The sequence below is a fragment of the Mchenga conophoros genome, linkage group LG14 (assembly GCF_057382185.1).
Source record: "Mchenga conophoros isolate Kocher_MC1m ecotype Shallow Benthic linkage group LG14, M_conophoros_male_GT1.1, whole genome shotgun sequence".
Taxonomy (NCBI): domain Eukaryota; kingdom Metazoa; phylum Chordata; class Actinopteri; order Cichliformes; family Cichlidae; genus Mchenga; species Mchenga conophoros.
In genome coordinates, this window is record NC_140539.1 from 4,728,839 (window position 1) to 4,751,294 (window position 22,456).

At 40.2% G+C, this 22,456-nt stretch overlaps 1 protein-coding gene across 2 annotated transcripts in view; it reads right to left on the reverse strand.

Annotated features, from left to right (window-relative positions):
- myo18ab (myosin XVIIIA b) overlaps positions 1-22,330 on the reverse strand; it is a 126,225-nt gene extending 103,895 nt beyond the window's left edge. For both annotated transcript variants that reach the window (XM_085244820.1, XM_085244818.1), the window contains exons 1-2: positions 21,823-22,330; positions 18,154-19,228 (exon numbers count right to left, since the gene is read on the reverse strand). In XM_085244820.1, the coding sequence (XP_085100946.1) occupies positions 18,154-19,143 (990 nt within the window). In that variant the 5' untranslated portion in view covers positions 19,144-19,228; positions 21,823-22,330. The remainder of the gene's footprint in view (positions 1-18,153; positions 19,229-21,822) is intronic.
- Between the last annotated feature and the right edge of the window lie 126 nt (positions 22,331-22,456).

Here is a 22,456-nt window from a genome sequence, read left to right on the forward strand (position 1 = left end):
AGCAGAAGCAGAGTGGAACATGTTACAGGAAATGAATGCTTCTCTCATGCTGCTAGCAAAGGAAAGAAAGAAAACCCAGGTCTTATCTCTGTTCTGTCTAAACTGTGGTACTTTTTCAGTTGAATGAGTCCCAGTTAAGTAAAGTCTGTTCTCTTATGAGTGATGTTATTTACCGTTGTTGTTAACAGGAGTTTTTTATACTAATCTGTGGCTTTTCCTAAAAAGGACCCACGTTTTATATATGTATATATATTTTTTTAAGTGATTGTTTTAGTAAGTAAACCCTGTCTGAGGCATGTTTTAATTACCACAGTCATATGTTTTAGAGATGCGCTGATTGGCTAGCCAGGGACCAGAAAATCCCCATTGCCAATGTCCTCAGCCCTTATTGGTGGCCAACTGGTCAGGCTCAGGTTGGTCTGTTTAATGTGCAACACACGATGCAGGCAAAAAGTAATGCACACACTCACAGCCAAAAATATTGCATTGAAGCTCCTCACTCTGAGTGAAGATGCAAAGTTCACCAGGGGTTCAGGGGTCAGCCATGAAAACATTGGTAACAACAAACCTAATCGAACAGTTTAATCCCCTTCACCCAGCTGACATGGACATTATAAAGATTAAAGAAAGGCAAATTGTCCAAAGCTAAAGCTATCCAAAGCTTAGAACCAGCCACAAGACAGCAGCCCCTCGATGTGCAAAAGATCAAATCAGGAGAATTATGGAAACAACTCAAAAATGAAAACGCAGAAGGCATCAACAGGTACTTAAATTTTGCTTTCCTACTCATTGAGCAATCACAGTACTTTTTACTGCAGCTGTCAGGTTTATGAGCCTGTGAAGGTTCCCCGTCATCCAGATCATGTTAATCTAAGGAGCTTGGAAAGAAAAGCGACTGGACTTCTTTAAGTTTCTTGAATATGTTACACCTCTCATCCAAGACACTTCTTCAGTTCTAAGCGCAACTGGCGGAGAGTCCAAGATATTTAAGCCCTATTGGGAGCAGCCAGTAGGCAGCAGATATTGACCCCTTAGTGCTCTGCATTTCCCCACACTTCTGATCTTTCTCCACAAGATGGAGCCATGGAACCAAAAAAAACCACACACACACACGCGCACACACACACACACACACACACACACACACACACACACTTCAGCAATCCCAAAACTACAGAATATATTTTTCTGCAGTGGCTTCCACATTAATCTGGGAAGGGAATGGGAGATTGATGTAGATAAGGTACAAATATTTTATGATAGCTTTAGTCAAGATGAAAGAGAATGAGGGTTGTGGGAATGTCAAGCTAAAGTGCCTTTGGAAAGAATGCAGCCTAAAGAAGAGGGTGGTGAAAGAAGGGAGAAATGCGCTGACGTAACATCTCTACGGTGACTCTGTGTATCATGAGTAGCAAAGTCCTGTATGCAAAGGCTTGTGTGAAATCAAATCAGATGAGATGAAATCAACAGTCTGAAATTTGACCCAACTCTGTTGTTTTTTTCTAAAAATATTTAACTGTCATTTTATTTATATAATATTTAGAATATTACATACTTAATTTACTAACATATGGAAAGACAAAAATAAGGTGAAAGCAAAGCGTGAGAGCATAGCCCAGGCTTTTACCATGTAAAAGTTCACTAAACAACCCACTGCTTATGATCAAGAGAACTAAGGACTCGATTGTTGAATTAGGCGAAATACTTTACATCACTGAAGCTGTGGTTATCACTCATCTCAACCCTAATGAAGAAAGCTCAAAAACAACTCAACTTCAAGTACTTGTTGACTTCTAAAGAAGAGCAACAGAAATCTTCTTAACTGGAAACATCACAATGGGATGATCAAGGCCTAAGCCCGGAAAGCTCTGCAGAAGATGATTAAAACTGCCCAGAATATCATTGGCACCCATCAGTAGAAGCAGCTGGGTGTTTCCCATCCAAGAAACAGCACCCCAGCTACAAACTCTTGATTTTCTTTCCTCATATGGTAAAATTAAGAAGCTAATCCTCGACCCTTGATCCTGAGAAAGAATCTAATGACAAAGTATCTAATAATCTTGACAATAAAAACATAGCAATTTTTTACTGATCACCAGCAGCCTACTCTATTTGAAGATAACTTAAGGAAAACACAGCATACTGGTGTAAATCACAAATTACAGTGAAACTGACAGCTTTATAATTAAATTACATGAAGATATAAATTTATCCTATTATTGGATATACGGTAATATAAAAAGCTATAGGTGATTCAAGTCAGTGTTATTTATATAGTCCCGGATCACAACAACAGTTGACTCAAGGTGCCTAATGATTATATTATTCGATCTCATGACTGTCTCATACCACGTGTGCTGATAGCAATATCTTTAACCTAACCTAAACCAGAATCTAAACTGAACAAGTCAAAGGTCCCCATATTTCCTTGTTTTCAAAATATTACACTTTGTGCTCACAAAGGCAGACATACAAATGCACAAGAGAGGCGGAGAGAATTCAGGCAAGATGGAGTGGGTGGAGACAGGTGTCAGGTGATTTGTCACAGGATAGCAACATGAATGAAAGATAAGGTGTACAGATGGTAGTGAGACTTGCTATGTATAATTTAGAGACAATAGCACTAACAAAAAGAGCAGAGGCAGGGCTGCAGGTGGCAAAGTTGAGTATTTGTTGGTAGTGACAAAATTAAAAACGCAAAGATGATAATAATGCATACACAAACAGACATACACAGTTCTACATTTCAAAAGAAACAAAAAATACCCCATCTCAAATGAACATATTTCTTCACTCCTAAGCATGCGAATTCTGTTTGGCTACTGTAATTTCTGAGGCATGCATAGGCATAACAAAACAGCAGATGATGCCCTTTACAGCTCCTGTAATTCATATCTGATCAAAGTGCAAGAGATATTGGGGCAGCAAAGCACAGGCCAGTGACTGCTGCCAAAACCAAACAAACAGCCTCATTGACTAAAACCCTCAGCATCATGAAAGCTAAAAGCATGTGTGGTTCAATGGAATGTATTGATGACATGTCAATGATGTCAGAAGAAATCAGGTTGCAGCTTCTGAACACATCACAATCCATAAAGGATTTAGGTTGTTGAAAGTTAACTTGGAAATGTGTTCAAAGAGCGAAAGGGTTCTTTGTTTATGTCAACTTCAGGCCTTCATGATAATTTTTTCCCTCTTTGGTGGGTGTATTTGGTGACATCTATGTACCAAGCCTCGTGCTGACACTTCACAAAGATCCGTGGGAGCACAATTCAATTTAGTACCAGCAAAAAGATGATCCTGAAATCAGCCGGCTGTGTTAGAAATGGTCATCAACTTTTCTACCCAATGATAGTGTCACAGCTTTGCCAATCTAACACAAAGGTAAGTGAAAAACAACAAAACAGTAAAAGGTTGCAATCATTTCAAAGCCACACAATTTACAAGGACAGAAAAACATCACGTCTTCACAAGATTTTTTGCAGTATTTGCAGACATACACATACACAGCCGGGGAGGATTGTTTTCCTACTGGAATCCATTTTGGTTTTATGTGTGTGTCAAATAAACCCAGATTAACTGACTTTATTTGAGAAAAATTGGGTACATTACTTTTGATCTGTTAATGACTCCTGATGGGACTGGGCTATATATCGACTTTTTAAATATATCGATATATTTTTATACGAGATATGAGATGTGACAATATCGTTTATATCGATATAGTCTATGTTACTTTAATTATACTTGTGGAGCCGCAAGTTTGCCTCTCTTTCGTCCACTTTTGTCCCTACACAACGTTACTCGGCCTCGCCTCTCCCCTTCACTGAACACAACTCCCCCTCCCCCATCGCTTCACCTGCAGGCAACGACAAGATGGACACAGAAGCTATCAAAGAGGAGCTGGTCAGTAAAAAGAAAACATTTGAAGATTACTATTTTAGTGCTGCCAGTGTGACGTTAAGGCCATAACTGCATTAACGGGGCAAATCTCTGTTAACGAGTTACCGTAGATGACCCCGTGCGTAGGGCTGGACGGCGTCAACGCGTTAATGAGCTAACCGGGTTAACACGTTGACGACTGGCCTAAAATCCTTTCATTTTCTCAAAAATCGACAGTGCGCCTTATGTATGAATTCTGGTTGTGTTTACTGACCACGAAACCTGCTGCGGTCTGTCTTTGTTGTTATGCTCAGCATCTTTTAGTTTACATTTTGACTGCACAATTGTGAGCTTTTTTGTTATGCACAAAAACAACATTATTTTTTTATGTTTTATTTATGGAGCATTATTATTTAATAAATGCTGATAATTTATTTCAGAGTAATTTTTTCTTGTACATCTATGCTGTATGTTAATAAAAGTGCCTATGTGAGATTTGGGACACAGCTTTGACTAAGAACTCTCTTTTTGTTCTTACTTTATGGCTTTAAAAAACATATCAAGATATATATCTTATATCGCCATCCAGCTAAAGAATATCAAGATATGAATTTTGGGTCATATCACCCTAACTCCTGATATCACTCAACATTACTTAAGAGTTGAGCATGACTACAATTCATGAATTTACGAATTTACCAGGGAGTTGTGTGGCTCAGTAATCTGTAGTTTTGTCAAGTCTGAAAAAAGTTCCTGACAATATCATCAGGGTAACTCTGACTTGGACTGACGACAAAAAAATACAAAACAAAAAACAAAACACAGGGATATCAGGGATAAAAATCACAGTAGAGTACAGGTACAAGAATAAATTTAAAAAAAAGTTTCTATATGTGCAACCCTAAAACCTAAATTACATAATCACCTCCCCTAAGGTTTCCTAGATGCATTTCAAGGATGACTGACTCTTACAGAAAAAAGAGAGGTGGGATAGATTTTATATGACTTAAAGCTCAAACTCAACCAACATATTTCACATGATATTTCAGTAGTCTTTTGCATAGTTAAAAGTAAATACAATATCTGTAAATTACTAGATTGCTATATGCAAGCCATTAGTTAGGTGAACACACACACACACACCATAACTTATGACTGAATACCGTAGTGTACAATCAGGCTAATCCACTGTCTGCTGTGTTGGACTGGCAGAAATCTCGGGGCTTAGGTCAGGAGAGGAAATTATAGATAAAACACAGAGGCACTCTGCCCATTTGGTCAAACAAAAACTGAAAAGCAGTTTTCATTGAGTGGCACAAATGTGGTCTTTTTAAGTGTGCATATATTTATAATAAACTTTTCTTTCTTTTTATTTTATTTTTTAAATGGGGCCCCGAGACCATAATTTAACCTGGCACTAGGTGAAAAACTGGAGCTCCACTTGAATCCACTCGAGTTTAACAAAAGTATGAGCCAGAGCATGTGCTTAGAGGTAAATGAAAGTGATTAATGTGACTGATTCACTCTGACCACATCTTCTACTGAACAACAGCTTAGTAGCCAAACCATGAAATCACTTATGTTTGAAACACCCCTGCCACACAGAATGGAGTGCAATTCATTGCAATCTATGTGGCACCAGTGCCTTGGTGAGTTCTATATCTCAAATACCACAAGACAGTATAAGACCCAAAAAACAAGGAGCATGCTTACATTTGTTGCAATGAATTCCTACTCTTGCATTTTGGGGGGTTTCATACAGGAAGTGTCTGCTGTCAAGAACAAAATAACTAAATGACTCATCAGAGCTAATGATCACAATGATATATACTTTGGTTGGCTTGACCTGCTAGTTGCTGCACAAGATAAAATGGAAAAGTCTCATGTGAATGACCACAGCAGACCCCGATGGCATGAACATGCTTTGCATCCATTATTTACACACACGTTTGCTGTTACATTACACACAGAGCTGGATCTCTCCCACTGCCAGCTCAACATACCAACAACAACCCCAACCACAGGACCCAGTGTAATTACTTAAGTCAGCGGGATTCCTTAAATAAAAAGAACACATTCAGTTAGAGTGTTACTTTTAATTAAGTATTATTGTATAGAGAGCATAGATCCTCATCAAAGTAGTGGTGATACACACTAAGACTGGGGATATTTCCTATATATTTGTGTTTTACTTTAGCTTGTTTCCAAGTCCACAAAATCATTTCAGTTTTAATTTCTTTTTAAAGTTTAGTTTTTGTTTAGATTTTCTTTTAGTTTTAGTGAACAATAATAGCGTTGACAGGGAAACATCCAAGTGTTTCAACGGAGACAGCATGTTTTGACCATGCTGCTGTGTCACTGTGCTTAGTGTGTAGAAAAAGGAGAGTGCTGACGGTGTGGTTTTCAGGCAGCAGCAGCACTAACAGAGACAGACCAAAACAAACTGTGGTATCAAACCAAGACATGGGCTCTGGCGGTGTGCTAATCCGCCACTTTTCTTTAACTCTTACACACATTTCTTACCTGCTGAGAGCTAGGTAACTGGCTTCCTCAGAAATGTGGTATTTATTTTAGCACAACAATATTAGCATTAACAATATCTCCACAGCAAGTCTGGAGCATGTTTGGACTTTTTTCATCCAGGGAATAGATCTGGTTCTTGGTAGAAGTTGAAAAAGGAAAAATGTTATGCAGAGTTCAAAGAGGAGTTGGGACAGGCTCTGGGTGGTAGGGAAGTTACCAGATGACCAATTATTAGGGCTGTTCGATATGACAAAATATATAGGATAATGAAATGAAAACATTTATCATTTCAAATTATACGCCATCTTTTGTTTCGTTTTGTCGCAAAATACACTGTTAACGCCAATATCTTTTTACTGGGGCACAGATAATACCAGCAAATCCAGTGAAGATGAGGCAGAACCAGATAGCTAAAAACAGAAGGACCAATCAAAACAAATCGAGGACCTTATTCCTAAACGACGGGCTACCTCTGTAGCATGGACATGGTTTGACTACGAAAAGTCTGACACGGACCACAAAACTGTGCTATGCAAATTATGTCGCAAACCGGTCCCCACCTCAGACTCAAACACGGCAAACCTCTTCTACCACCTATGCACGAATCACACGATAGAGTATGGAGTTTACGGATGGGAAGCAATAAACAGCCATCAGGTCCTCAAAATAAACCTTAAAACAGGCTGTTCTAAACGTTAGAACAGGCTTTTCCCCGCAGCACGCAATGTAATAAACACTCACAAAGAAAATGGCGGCCGTTACAACTTATGTCTAAAAATTAGTGCTGCCAGCATTAATCTTGTTAAAATGACGTTAACGTTACAACCGCATTAATGCAGATTGCCAGTGCATGTGGCTGCTCAGCATCAACACCTTAGTGCGGTTAGCTCGTTAACACGCTAGCACAGATTACCCCATGCGTGGGGCTGCACGGCCTCAACGCGTTAGTGCGGTTAGCTCGTTAACACATTAGCACGGATTGCCCATGCGTGGGGCTGCACGGCATCAACACATTAGTGCGGTTAGCTCGTAAACGTGTTAGCACCGTGCAGCCTCACGCACGGGGTCCACGCTAACTCGCAAATTTTCTCCAAACACCACTTCTCTGTAGCTTTCAAACCCAAACATGGTCCACCCGAAGGATCTGGTCCCCTGGGACAAACAGAGTAATATAGTCCATGCTGTTAAGTGCCAGGAGGAATGACATGATATATACATCCGGGAAACTACAAAACCTCTGACTAAGCTGATGGCACAACACAAAAGAGCTAACTTGTCAGGCCAGGACTCCACTGTCTATTTACACCTACAGGCCAGTTGTCAATATTTCAATGATGAGGATTCACATCGTGCAGAATAAATACTCTTATTGATACTTTATGCAAGGAATATTTAAAATAATATGTTATAAATGCAGAACTTGGCAACATGGTGGTGTGGTGGTGTGCACCCTCGCCTCACAGCAAGAAGTTCAACTTCACCAAGGCCAAGGCCTTTCTGTAGGCTGAGGCCATATACTTTTTTTTGTTGCTGTAGTCCATATTAAGGCTTACTCAGGGAAAGCAAAGTAAGTATTTAAGCCCTTGTTTACTTCTACAAGAATTGAACATTTGTTATTAGTGAGACGAGCATAGCCAAAAGCATGCCAGTCTCCCAGATTTTTTCAAATACATTGCTGGCATAGTTTGTTTATTTATTTATCATTTAATCTCTTGTATTTTCAGTACTTTAAATTAAATATAGGCTTTCAATGACTTACAAATCATTGAATTCTGTTTTGACTGACAGTTTTTCTTCCAATTTACCTCATTCTGAAGCTTCATGCAAGATCTTGATTTGTGGCGTGAGGATGATCATGAGATTTCAATCTGGGTGAACTGCTTATAGCATCCAAATGTTTGCCAGCTTTTCTGCAGACATAAACAGGATGATGCTGAAACACACTTTAAACGTGGACTCGTCTATTCAGAGTACCTTCTTCCAGTAGTCTACAGTTATGTTTTTATGCTCCCTAGCAAATCTCAGGCATTTCTAGGTACAAACAGGGCTTAATAATGACTTCTTATAAGCCATTTTTACATTAAAGCCTTGTTCATTCAGTCATGTGCTTATTCATTCTTGAGATCTTCTCAGACCCTGATTATGGCCATAGTACCCTGACCACGAACTTGTCTGAGCTCACAAGCTAAGTAGGGTCAAGTAGAAAAGTGGTATAAAAGAAGCAGTCCATTTACCTGATCTAGACGTATTTATCTGAGATGGAGCTCTGGCTCTAGTACTTAAAATCTTGAGGTGCCAGATATCTGCTTCAGTCGGCTTTCTGCCTCTTCCTTACCGCAAGTATCAGTCTTGGCAATCCACTCCAAAGCATACTTGATCAAACTGTGAGAACCCTCGAACATCTACAAGTGCTTTAACACAGACTCCTCCCTTTTTCACCATTTTGAACAGAAATGCCGCATTTCAAACTGAATTCACGTTTTTATACCTAAATTTGAACCAGCACACTAGACTTGACTTTGTGAAGTCAAAAGTAAGTAAATAAAGAAAAAATATTATTTCCATAGTCCAAGTTCCTTAAACTACCATGACCTGGATGACTGAGAACCTATACAGACATATTTAGATAATCCTTTTCAAGAACCAATGTCAGAATATTAATTTAAAAAATGTATGAATTAAGAATTTAATAAAATATCATATTCAACCACTAAAATAAATTTTTCTATTCAAGAATGCAACTAAATAAATGCAATTTGGCGTCGTTATTAAGAAAATAATAATGTGCTTTTCAATTTGTCTTATTTTTTTTGGCAAGCAGTACATTTTAAAAAATTATGGATAACAACAATAGTTACATTTTAGCATTATTCCAATTAAGGAGCATATGCACGTAGTGCAACCATTACAGAAACAAAAATATCCGGGTAATTACCAATAATGTTAAGTAAAGGCAACTGTGACACACTGATGTAAAGTTATGCACCGCCATTAAATGTGTGCTCCAACCATCACTTATCACAGAACTTAAAACTTGTCCTACGGCATTCCAGTCTACTGGCTTGTCAGTCCTCATCAGTTGAATGTTGAAACGTTAAAAGACCTATTTATTGATGTTGCAACATCTTTGTATGTGGTGTTATTAGCATTAGCTCTTTTGAAAGAGAAATACCCATCCATTTATGTGTAGTTGGATTAATTCATACCAGTTTCCGGGTTATACACAATCCGAATTTCTGATGGCTCTTACACACGGCCTCGTTTTTAATAGTTAGGTATGATGTCTAGACAAGATAATAACGATCTTGTAGCAGCACCCGTCCGTGGTTTTATGGCTGGTTAATGCCATAGTAGTTGTATCTGAAAACACTCTGTCCACTGCTTGTTAGCCATGACTTGATGTGATGTACATGGCTAAAAGCTTTTGATACATCTTCATTTTTTGCTCTGCCTAGAAGTACACAAAGAACATTTTATTTCCTTTGGTGTGATTAGCTTTTTATCTTCAAGAGCAACTGCAGTATATATTTTTTTTATGTATACATGCATGTACAGTACTGTGCAAAAGTTTTAGGCAGATGTGAAAAAAATGCTATAAGAAAAGAATGCTTTCAGAAATATAAATGATTATTTATTGCCCCCAAGTGTATTCTGCAGCAGGACAACAACCCCAAACACACAGCCAAAGTCATTAAGAACTATCTTCAGCGAAAAGAACAACAAGAAGTACTGTAAGTGATGGCATGGCCCCCACAGAGCCCTGATCTCAACATAATCAAGACTGTCTGCATGAAGAGACAGAAGGATGTGAGGAAGCCAGCATACACAGAGGATCTATGCTTAGTTCTCCAAGCTGTTAACAACCTACCAGCCAAGTTCCTTCAAAAACTGTGTACAAGTGTACCTAGAAGAACTGATGCTGTTTTGAAGGCAAAGGTGGTCACACCAAATATTGATTTGATTTAGATTTCTCTTTTGTTCAGTCACTGCATTTTGTTTATTGATGAAAACAAATGATTAACACTTCCATTTATGAAAGCATTAATTAGGACACTGTGTTTGTACAGAACTACTGTCAGCTTTAACACAGTCTTAGTCAATGATCCCGAGTCCATTATTCTGGATTCCAGATGTTTAGATCATGCTGAATAACAACGTGCGAAAAAAGTTTTTTTAAATACAGCGTGTAGAACCATCATAGAAAACAGTTTACCATACAGAAAACCATACAGCAAACTGTTTTCCAAGATGTTTTCTAAGCCATATGAACCCATCAAGTTCCTTCCCTCCTCCATCAACCCTGATCCTCAAAAACTCATTCCTCTTCCTCCACAAGAGATTCTCGGGAGGATAGGGTCAGGAAGTGGCCTATTTGTTCGAAAACAGATTCCACAAATACCAAAGTGAGACCTAAAGGGAAGACGTGCTTTCCGTTGCTTTTAGGCAGCCTGTTAAGACAAGAAAAGACGGCTTCTTACTACTTTAGCCTCCAGTCTCTCTCACGCTCCACCCAGCCCTCTTATTTCAGACCTTTTCAGTTTTTATTCCTGCTGTTAAAATCTTATGTGAATAATATTTACTAGTTAGCAGGTTTACTTAAACATTTCCATGCTGCATGTTATCCTACTTAACAGGGTGTGGCTGTAAATAGCTGAGATAATTATGCAAAAGTGTGCCAAATACTAAAGATGTAAGCTTCTTGGCAATGGCAATTACATGACAAGTTAAGGCATTCTTTCTACTTAATATATGCTTACATCAATAATAACACTACTTGAACACTTTTTAGGGGGAATATGGATTTGAGATGGAAAAATGAGGAGCGCAACATGGAACTAAGGAACTCATCCAAGACAAAAACTTGACATATCACTGTTTTCATACGTGTTTATAATAGAACACCACAGACGTCATTGTGTCTTAACAGTGTCATAGGCCAACATTCACTTTTCTTCAGCTGACTGAGAGGATGTGCTAATTTTATCAAGTGTCTCTCTGTAGTTCAGTTACATTTCATTGCAAACTAATGTAATATAATAATGCCTTAAGCACATTATTCCATAACGAATCATCCCGCTTTAATGTGCGGGACCTCTGTTAAATATGATATGAAGACATGTTAATGTAAAAGATGTTTGCATATTATTAAGATATCAAATAATAACATCTAAAAAAAATATATTAAATTGCGACTTAAAAATGTGGGGCTTTGTGTCATGCATTATGAATGAGGCAAGTTGTTTGAAAAAAGGCGAACAAGGGAAAAGAAAAGGCTTATACTGAGTTGTAGGGCTGGGCTATATCATACCGTTTACGGTAATACCGGTGTAATGTTGGGCAACGATAGGAAAATGACATATCGCGATAGAATATGGGTAAAACGCACATGCGCCAGTGCCTTTGTTTACATACGCACATGGCTGCGACGAAGAATGAGAAGAGCGAAAGTGGATCGTTGAATGAAACAGATGAACCAGAACTGGTTTGTAAAAATGCTGCAACTTCAGTGGTGTGGAACTGGTTTGGCTTTCGTCCGTCAGATATACAACAAAGCACTATTTTTGGTAGAGCATGCTAGCGGGCCGTCATTATTACCGTGTTGTTTGGAAAATACGGCACACTTAAAATCAATCCTTTGATTTTTCAGAAAATCGACAGTGCCCCTTATAACCCCGTGTGCCTTATGTATGAACTCTGGTTGTGTTTACTGACCTCGAAACGATTTTATGTACACGGCGCTCGAAAATCTGTCAAATGTTTCAGTACGACTTTGCTAAGCTACGAAGCCGCACCACTTGATGGACTGTCGGAGCGTTACGGCTATCGTAGGCAGGAGCCTCGGAGTGATACGTACTGTGCTTCAACATAAGTGTTTGTATAACCTCTTTTTAAGTTTTGTGGATATTATACATGGTTATGCTGAGGATATGTCGGCCAATTTCCACTGGAAATGCCTTTTGGTTAAACTGTCAGCAAGGATTTGCATTTGCACTGCAAATTTTTATATAACTTTAATGCACTTAAAAAGCTGCTTGTGTAAGTGCAAAATACATTGATGGGTTGTTGTTTTTTTTTGCACTAATAAAGTTGTAGAGTTGTAAAGTATTTTGTCTAGTGTCAATTATATCGTCAGTTGTGTCATTATCGCAGATTTTCAAATGTATATCGTGATAGACATTTTTGGTCATATCGCCCTGCTCTACTGAGTTGTATGAGAGGCTGGACACTGACAAAGAAGAAAGGATGCTTTTTAGCTTGATGGGCAGCAGGTCAGGGTGACCGAGTAAGCCAAGAGAAGAACTTTGGTACTGTATCAGGAAACTAGATGTGGTACAGAAGTATGTGAGGGTGGTGCAGGACATGTATGTGGACATCGAGACAATGGTCAGGTATGCCTTAGGAGTGACAGATAAGTCCCTTTTCCACTAGTACCTACTCAGATCGACTTGCAACGGTTTTAAAGGTTTTCCATTAGGCATAGTACCTGGTACTGAAATACTACTTGCTCGGCCATGGTTCCAAAGTGAAAAAATTAAAACCACCATTTTTGAAACCCAGCAACGATAGAAAAGCTTCAAAAAAAAAAAAAAACCCAACATAGTGGCCCGTGACTCTGACGAAAAGCCACAGACCAAGCAGCAGATATATCCACACCCCGACGTCCACCTTTGTTGTAGCGTTCGTATCTAACGCTAATCAGGTCACAAGATGCTCAGCCACATTGCTATAGCGATGACCACACACATTATAAAATAATCATAAAATAAATAAATTACCTTAACGCTTTGCATTTTATTTGATGCACAAGCAAAATGTGACTAGGTGGAGAGACACTGTTCAGTTCTCACACAGAAGACCCCACCCCCTCCTGGTGACCAGGTGATGACTCTGTCCCCGGACAGCGTGAGGAGATCCCTCAGCAGGATCAATGCACGTAAAGCTCCGGGTCCTGACAACATTCCTGGTCGTGTACTGAGAGACTGTGCAGTGGAACTCACTGATGTCTTCACAGACATCTTCAACATATCACTCATCCAGGCTGTCGTCCCCACATGTTTTAAAGCCACCACAATCATTCCGGTTCCAAAAAAGTCATCTCCCTCCTGCTTTAATGACTACCGTCCTGTTGCACTTACTCCCATCCTGATGAAGTGCTTCGAACGACTAGTCATGCAACACATCAAGACTGTCCTGCCCCCCTCCCTGGATCCCTTCCAGTTTGCGTATCGGCCCAACCGCTCAACCGATGATGCCATCTCCACTGCACTCCACTCGGCACTCACACACCTGGACAAAAATGACTCATATGTTCGAATGCTGTTCATAGATTTCAGTTCAGCATTCAACACCATAATCCCCCAACAGCTCACTCAAAAACTGGTCCAGCTGGGGCTCAACACCTCACTGTGCAACTGGCTGTTGGATTTCCTCACCGGAAGACCTCAAGCAGTACGGGTCGGCAGTAATACATCCAGCACCATCATTTTAAACACGGGGGCCCCGCAGGGATGTGTGCTGAGCCCCCTCCTCTTCACTCTGCTGACCCATGACTGCACTCCATCATACAGCTCCAACCTCTTCATCAAGTTTGCGGACGACACAACGGTGGTGGGTCTCATTAGCAACAGGGATGAGACCGACTACAGAAGTGAGGTGAGACGCCTGGCCACGTGGTGTGCTGACAACAATCTCTCTCTGAATGTGGAGAAGACGAAGGAGATTGTTGTGGACTTCAGGAGAATGCACACCCAACATGCTCCTCTGACCATTGACGGAGCGTCTGTGGAGAGAGTGAGCAGCACCAAGTTCTTGGGTGTGCACATCACAGAGGATCTCTCCTGGACGTACAACACCACAGCACTGGCCAAGAAATCACAGCAGCGTCTCTTCTTTCTCCGCAAACTAAGAAGAGCAGGAGCTCCAGCCCCCATCATGTACACTTTCTACAGAGGCACCATCGAGAGCATCCTGTCGAGCTGCATCACTGTGTGGTTTGGAGCCTGCAATGCGTCCTGTCATAGAACCCTCCAACGCATAGTGAGAGCTGCAGAGAGGATCATTGGTGTCGCTCTCCCCTCCCTCCAGGACATTTACAGCACCCGTCTCACTAAAAAAGCCCTTTGCATAGCGGCTGATCCCACGCACCCAATGCAAAGCTTCTTCAAGCTGCTGCCATCGGGGAGGAGACTGCGGAGTCTCCGGGCCAGGACCAGCAGACTGAAGGACAGCTCCATCCATCAGGCTGTCAGGAAGCTTAACTCCCTCCCGATTCTGCCCCCTCTCCCCTCTCTCCTCCACGGTCCTACTGAACTCTGTCACACACACACTCTCTAACTCACTCACTGGCCTGCACCAGTTACCAGTCACTTTGTGGAGCATTGGACTGCCACTACCTCATAAGACTTTGTTGTTACACTATCTCTTACCGTACACTACTAAATCTCCATTTGCACTACTCTGCCTGGTTTGCACTCAATGTCATTTACTCATTATATTGTATATTGTATAGCTTTCTTGTTATATGTAAAAATTGTATTGTATTTATTTATTTAAATTTTACTTTTTAATTATTTTACTTGCATTTTTAATCACTCTTATATTTAAATGTTCATTTGCTATTTTATCTAGGGATTGAGAGTAACGTAGTTTCTATTCTCTGTATGTCCTGTACATGTGGCAGAATTGACAATAAAGCTGACTTTGACTTTGACTTTGACTCTCAAAGAAGGCAAACTTACAAATTCAGCAAGAGACCAATTAATTATTTCGCCCTCTATACAATTAAAACATCACTATCTTAGCGCCTAATGAGCCTTAACATAGAAAGAAAGCCATCAGTAAAGTAGGAAACCCTAATACAGAGACAGCCAGTAAAGACATTTGAAAGCCAGATCCAATCAAAGACAAAATTCAAAAAGATAGGGAGAAAAACAGCGGGAAGTAAACAGACTAAAAGGACATCCCCTTGTTTATAAATGGTAAATGGCCTGTATTTGTATAGCGCATTTGTTTAGTAGAACGGGAACTAACTCAGTCACTTGTTTCAAGTCTTACTGAATATAACATGACAATAACAATTGCCAATCAATCAATATAACAATTTGATAGTCCCTTTTAGATCGAAAAGGATGATAAGGCAGGATATCCTTGACCAGGCGACTGGCAGGTCAAGACACTATGAGTGTGCCAAACTTCTTAGCTGTTACCAGCTGTGGCGGCATGGCTGCCACTGTTTTCATGCTTTGTATGCTTGTGTGTGTAATAGAGTCATCAGGACACAACATGGTAAGAGACAGAAGCTCTGGCTTCTGAGCAGGAAAATGCTGCTCAGAGTATAATTGGATAAGAGGCTTACTTTGTGTCATGTTAGGGGCTTTCCATTATGGCAGCAACTGGAAACCATTAGAGCAGCCCTTCAAAGGGTCAGCCAGGCTGGTCAGTGTTTCTCTCTGTGGACTGGTGTTCCCAGTGCAATGTAAATACATAAGAGCGAAGACACCACTAATGTTTCTTTGATGGTTTTTTAGTAATATCAGTAAATGCTCAAAATGACCAGCAGAAAAGTTCATTTCGAAAAAACAACTGACAGAAGCTTTGACATCAGCTGACCCAGCTACTGTGTCTGGCCTTAGTTTAAACATATGGCTATGATTGTACTATGTGTTGTTTCGTTTCCGAAGATATCCCCGTGCTTTTTTAAGAATATCCTGTCTATGCTGGTCACAGCTAAAACAATAGTGCATCCTGTCTGCCTGCTTCCAAGTCCTGATCAAGTCTTAATGTGTTCATACTTGTGTTGAAGACTCATTGCACCAACACACCTTAGCTTTAAAAATATGTTTAAAATATGCAGAAAAGCCAGCAGCTGCTGTTGGAATTGGGAGTGTGACTTGGCAACACTTTATCAAGATTGAATGATGGGCCCTTTGTCAGCTTGCCTTTGTTTAACCCAAGTTGGTGATATCAATTAAAGTGAACAAAGAGACACAGAGAGGCCTGCTGTTTAACATACATAAAAAAAATCAACAAAACGGATCATTCTGTGGTGTGCAGAATGTTTGCGTACTTGACCAAAGATTGTCTATACACTTAAAACAAAGTTCCCTCCGGTGTACACTTCCTGTTTGCTTCATGAAAACTTTAGAAGTTCCCCACATGACACAAGTAAGTCCTTATCCAGTACTCAGAGCAGCATTTTCCTAACAAACAGCCACTGTAGAGAAAGACCTCCTCAGTTAGCCACTGCCTCTGTCTCCTGTTTAGAAAAAGGCAGCATGGGCTGCACAGTCACTCCCTGCATCCCAGAGGAGATGAATTCCATTGTGGGAGTAGGGGATCAGAGTCTCTTTCAGCCTGACTGTGTCACAAGGACTCTTGATCCAAAGCCAAACAAAGTCCTCTGATACTGCCAACTATGCCCTGATCGGGACACTGAGCCCGCTGGAGTAAACTCAGATGCTGTTAAAGCCAGGTATCTATACAATTAGCGCAAACTGAATGTAAGATTTTCAGCTACAAAGTATTACAACTGTTCAAGGATCCAAATATAAAGCAGAATCAAACAAAGGGGGGGATCAGCAAAATATTACCATCTTTACTTGTCTAATCATTGCAATTCTACTCAGCGGGTTATTGAAAATGTTGTTTTGTACATTATGACAGCTAAACATGCAATCATCAATACAAGTTTCATTAACACTGCGTTCAGTTTCCATTAGCATACGAGGTGGATTTTCAAATTAAAAGCTTAACAGAAAATACACAATTATGCCCAGTGAATCACCATTACAACCTAAATACTGTTAAACATCTGTGAAGTGTTGACAGTAGTTTAAATTGGTAAATGTGACAGGAAAGAATTAGTAAATGAAAACAGTAATTCTGTCAACGAAAAGCTATTGAGCCGTACGATATCGAGTCAGTGGTTGTACTGATGAACTCAGTGCTGTGTAAACACACATTATGCTGAGTGTATCAGCACTTCAGGTAAAAATGAAGGAAAAGCTGACTTTGCAGAAATGCAAGTCTGTGCCAAGCTGCTGCTGAGGAAGGGCTCTGTAAAGGCTAAAACCTAAAAATACATCAATCATCTAGCTACACCCTCACCACTAAGGTCAGCATTTTCACCTGCCTTTGCCAGATGACAGCAGTCAAAAATGACTGAAAATGTAAGATCAGAAGGTCATCAGAAGGGTTTAGAGGCTGCAGAAGAAACCTCACACAGAAGCAGGAAGAACAAACTAAACAAAAAGGTCCAGAACATTCTTGTTGTAAAAAAAAATATATTATTAACTTGGGTGTGGTAAGGGTTAGGTAATTATAATAAAATCAAAAAGGGTTTAGTCAAGAAAAAGAGGCGGAGTAAGAAAATTCTGTTTAGAGCCTTTTAAGTGAGTTTGAAATGAGTGGACAAAAATATAATTTCAAACCATGAAAGGGAAAATAAAAGTCATCTTTGCTATGTTCAATCAGCAGCACAAAACGTATGTTTTAAAGAAAGTTTTAATCGCCAGGCTTCTACTAACAATTAACTTATAAACTAGAAAACAATGAGCAATTGATAAAGAATAATATAAGCACAGGAACACCCAAATTGTACATCTCGGCAATAGAGACAATTACTCTGTACTTTTTACATGTTTGAAAGGTGCATGGCTTTTCAAAATCAAAATATGCAGAACTGACAAAAAGGTTGTATGCCACTGCTGATCACCAACAAAGCAATATATAAGTGGAAGAGGTCCTTACCAGTCTGGCCTCCCTGCGCAGCCCCTCGGTGTTCCTCAGCCAGAAGCGACTCAGCTCACTTAACTCCAGTATTGGCTGCACCTTCAGCCTCACCGTGTCTCCTGACTGACGGATCATCTCCACTATCTCGTCTCGACTCTTATTCTCCACATTTCGTCCATTTATCTCCACCAGCCTATCGCCTGGCACCAGGCCCAGTGCCAGGTCCTTAGTGCCTGCACCAGGCTCTGCAAAGTGAACCACACGTCTGTACACCCCTCCATCAGGGCTGCGGTCCAGCATTGTAGTGCGACGCAAAGAAAATCCAAAGTCACCAGTGTTACGGCGCTGGAGTTCCAGTTCACGGGTTTCAGGTGGACTTGGAGCAACCACAGCTGGCAGCTGGAGTTGTGCAGGGAAGGTTTTATCGACCACTTCGGGAATGCAGATTCTTTTGGGGGCTTCTGCTCCAGGCTGCTGCTTGAGGCTGTGCTTGCGGAGCATGCTGAAAACTTTACTCTCCACCTGTGGGGATGGGGCAGCAGAATTCTGGCCTGAAGGGGTGGATCCCTCTGAAGGGCTCTCCTCTTTGCTTCTCTGGGAAAAGGAGAAGCGTTTCATCATCTGTGTAGAGTTCTGCTTGGCAAGTGAACCAAAGTGAGCAACTCGATCTCGCACTGAGCTGCGTTGTCCATCCTGTCCTCCTCCACCCTCACCCTTCAGATCATCATTGGAGCTGGCAATGCTTAGTTGGTCATCCAGGATCATGCTGCTTCGGTTACTCAAGCCATCTAATTCAATGTCAGTGAGGGGGAGATCACTGGTGCTGGCCACTTTGATGGGAATGGGGTTGGAAATCTCAAGCTTGTTCCTAGATTCCCGCTTCGACTCCCTCTTCAGGTTGAAGAAACCACGGCGCATGCTCATCTCCTCCAGACTGCGCAGCTCTGCTGCAGACATCCTCTCCTTTTTCTCCTTCTTCTCCTTCTCCTTTTTCTTTAGATTAAACATTGTGGCACTAAATTAACTTAGTGTTCCCTTTTCGGCTGAACTGACTTCAGGTCAGGTGTGTTTGCTATGATCCAGCGAGGAAAGGCTAAGAATTAAAAAAAGAGAGAGACAGAGAGAACAATTTCTGTTAAACTGCTAAATATTACAGTAACTGCTCTCCATGCACACCAGTGCGTGTCCATGAGTGTATTTAGTGGTATATGTGACTGTTATATATTGCGATGTTGGTATTTTAAAATATTATACATCACTGGTTTGTGCATAAAGTAGGAATATTTGTTGTAAACTAGTTCTGTAATTGTGGCAATTTATGAATTTAAGTGATAATTTCTGAATATATAAGAGACATGAATTGTCCGGTTATCGGATCAGATGGCGATGTTAAACGTTATTTGGTTTGTTGATGACTGCACTGACATTCTGAGTGGACTGTTATGCAGGTGTGACATGCCTAGCACCTAGAAAAATGTGCTTGTGCGAATGGGTGTGAATGGGTGAATGCACAAGTTGTGTAAAGCGCTTTGAGTGCTCAGAAGAGTAGAAAAGCGCTATATAAGAACCAGTCCATTTACCATTTTACCATTTACCTAATAGCCAGGAATCCCTAATTGGCTGAATCTTACTCAATGTGTATATATGCGCAAACGTGTATGAACACTGTTTCTTTGTACCTGACGAAGGTCACACAGACCAAAAGGTTGTAACTGAATAAAAAATTAAGGTAAGCAGGACAGTGTGCGGCTGTAACAGCGATAATGAAAGAATAATGATTCCCTAATGTTTTCACACACCTAGAACAGTCAGACAGGCTAAGAAAATTGCCTTTTCTCATTAATGTCACAATTAAATAATATAAACAATAATTATTATCAGTATTATTGAAGTCTTCGGACTGTGGGAGAACATGCAAACTCCACACAGAAAGACTCTGGCCTGTTGGTGGAATTGAAGCCAGGACCTTCTGTGGTTACCAACGTGCAGTTAGAGGGGTTAGGTCAACTGGTAAATCTAAATTGCCCATAGGTGCAAATGGTTGTGTGCCTCTATGTGTTAGCCCTGTAATGGACTGGTGACCTGTCCAGGGTGTACACTGGGATAGGCTCCAGCTCCCCCGTGACCCTGACAAGGATAAACGGAACAGAATGGATGGATGTCTTATTATTATTATTGCTAGTGGTGGCATAATCTGACAACAGACATTTATACTGTCTCATAGTTACATTTTTATATCACTTCTCAGCCTCAACAGTTTAGCAGCACTTTCTGTATTGGAATATGTTTTGTAGTCCCACATGTTTTGTCTGCTTTGTTTCATGATTCTGCCTGCTTATTTAATGGATTTTTTACCACTGTATTGTTGCATATAGTTAAAAATGTCCGTAATTACACACATAATTTTACAACTATTAAAATGCACAGACCAGATCTAAAACATTTTTTTAAGCTGGCATCAAACGTCTAAGCAAACCTGATTGTTTGCATAGAGCATATGTGTAGACAACCTTGCAAAAAAAAACAGACCTACATCCCTGAACACTTCTAGTATTCTTACATTAAAGAAGCCCACTGGAGAAGCTTGACAAGACCATTTTTGTAAGCCTCACAAATAAGGTAAAGTCCTGCCACAAACTGAAAAGTCCAGGCAGGCACATCCACATGGTTCAGCCTGGTTCTTATAAACTGCTGGGTAATACACAGAGATTCTTATTTACAAAAAATAAAAAAAACCTCCTACTATTTTAACTGTGGAATAGGTGAATTATGTCAGTGATTTCTCCTGCTAAGATAAGTCCGGATTTCCAGCAAAAAAGGTCATTCAGCTGTTATAAAAACCTCATCAGGCAAGAGCCTAAACTGTCAGTTATGAAGTAGTCATATGCTCAAAGGTGTAACAGAATAGCACTGAAAACATCACAGCTATTTATATCTATACAGCAAAACTACCGTGGTAACGTGTTGTACAGATTTACATATAGTGTTTAGCAACACAGTATCAAATAACCAATTTGCCAGAACAGTAAAGGTTTCCTTAACAGTCCGCTCAGATTATTACCTTCTGTCATCTGTAGCCAAAATAAACGAAGAGCGTCTGCACTAAGAGTAGCGTTAGGTCCTATATGCACTGGTTAAGGAATGCTAAAACGCTAAATGGCTTAAGAGTTTTAAGTTGCCTCCCTTTTATCTACTTGGCTTCTGCGGTTAAATCGACACTAATACTTAACCACTAACGTAAACAAAGCGTATTTGTCAGCCGCACTTCTCATTAAGCGTGAAGTCGGGGACAAAAGCATGACAGAGCTAAAATAAGTATAGCTTCTCAGCTACATTAGCTAGCCGAGCTACTGCTTTGTAAATGAAGGTAATGTTACCTAATAATCAAAATCTCTTGTTTTATGCTATTCCAAATGAGAACGCGCCAAAAACACAAGGTTACATATTTTATGTATTTTTTTTTCACTTTTCATTTAGCGTCTAGCTAGCTAACTAGCCTAATTGGCTCAGGTCACAGCCTCAGTTCTTTGCCCTCATTTTGGTAAAGCAAATCCTGGAACACTCTGGGATCCTATGAAAATCATTCAGTCAGCCCCACTGACTGCCTGTCCGTCTCAGCACAGCTGCCTTAACACTAAATGTGCCTTCTCAGTAGAAGCACATCTTATTATAGGAACAGATACTCACAGCTTTCCAATACTTCAAACGAAGCCTCGCTAGTCCCTTGTTAATGGGTGTAGCTCGGCTTGTAGGGAACAGAAACAAGCTTTCAGGCTCTGGTTGTGATAGCAGGCTGCTCCCAGTCCAGCTCTGAAGCGTCAATACTGTATCTAAAACGCGGTCAACCTACTCCCCCTTCTGTTCATACAGTGTAACCAGGTACACTACTGGAAAGACGGTTTTTAATTGTGAGTTGTGTATTTAAACTGTACCACTGTACCACAGTATTTGTGCACAGCAGTCGATTATCTTGTTAATAATTCTACTTGTTCACTATGTACGACTCTGGATAATGTAACTCCAGTGAAAAAGAAAGCCTGGGAAAATAGTTTGCTGCTTTATAAAAAAAAAAAAAGCCCTCCATAAAGCCAGAACATCTTACTATTCATCACTGATGGAAGAAAATAAGAACAACCCCAGGTTTCTCTTCAGCACTGTAGCCAGGCTGACAAAAAGTCAGAGCTCTGTTGAGCCAACCATCCCTTTAACATTAACTAGTAATGACTTCATGAATTTCTTAACAAATAAAATTTTAACCATTAGTGAAAAAAATACTTGGGATCATTTCACAGATATAACATTATGTACGGCTACTTTCAAT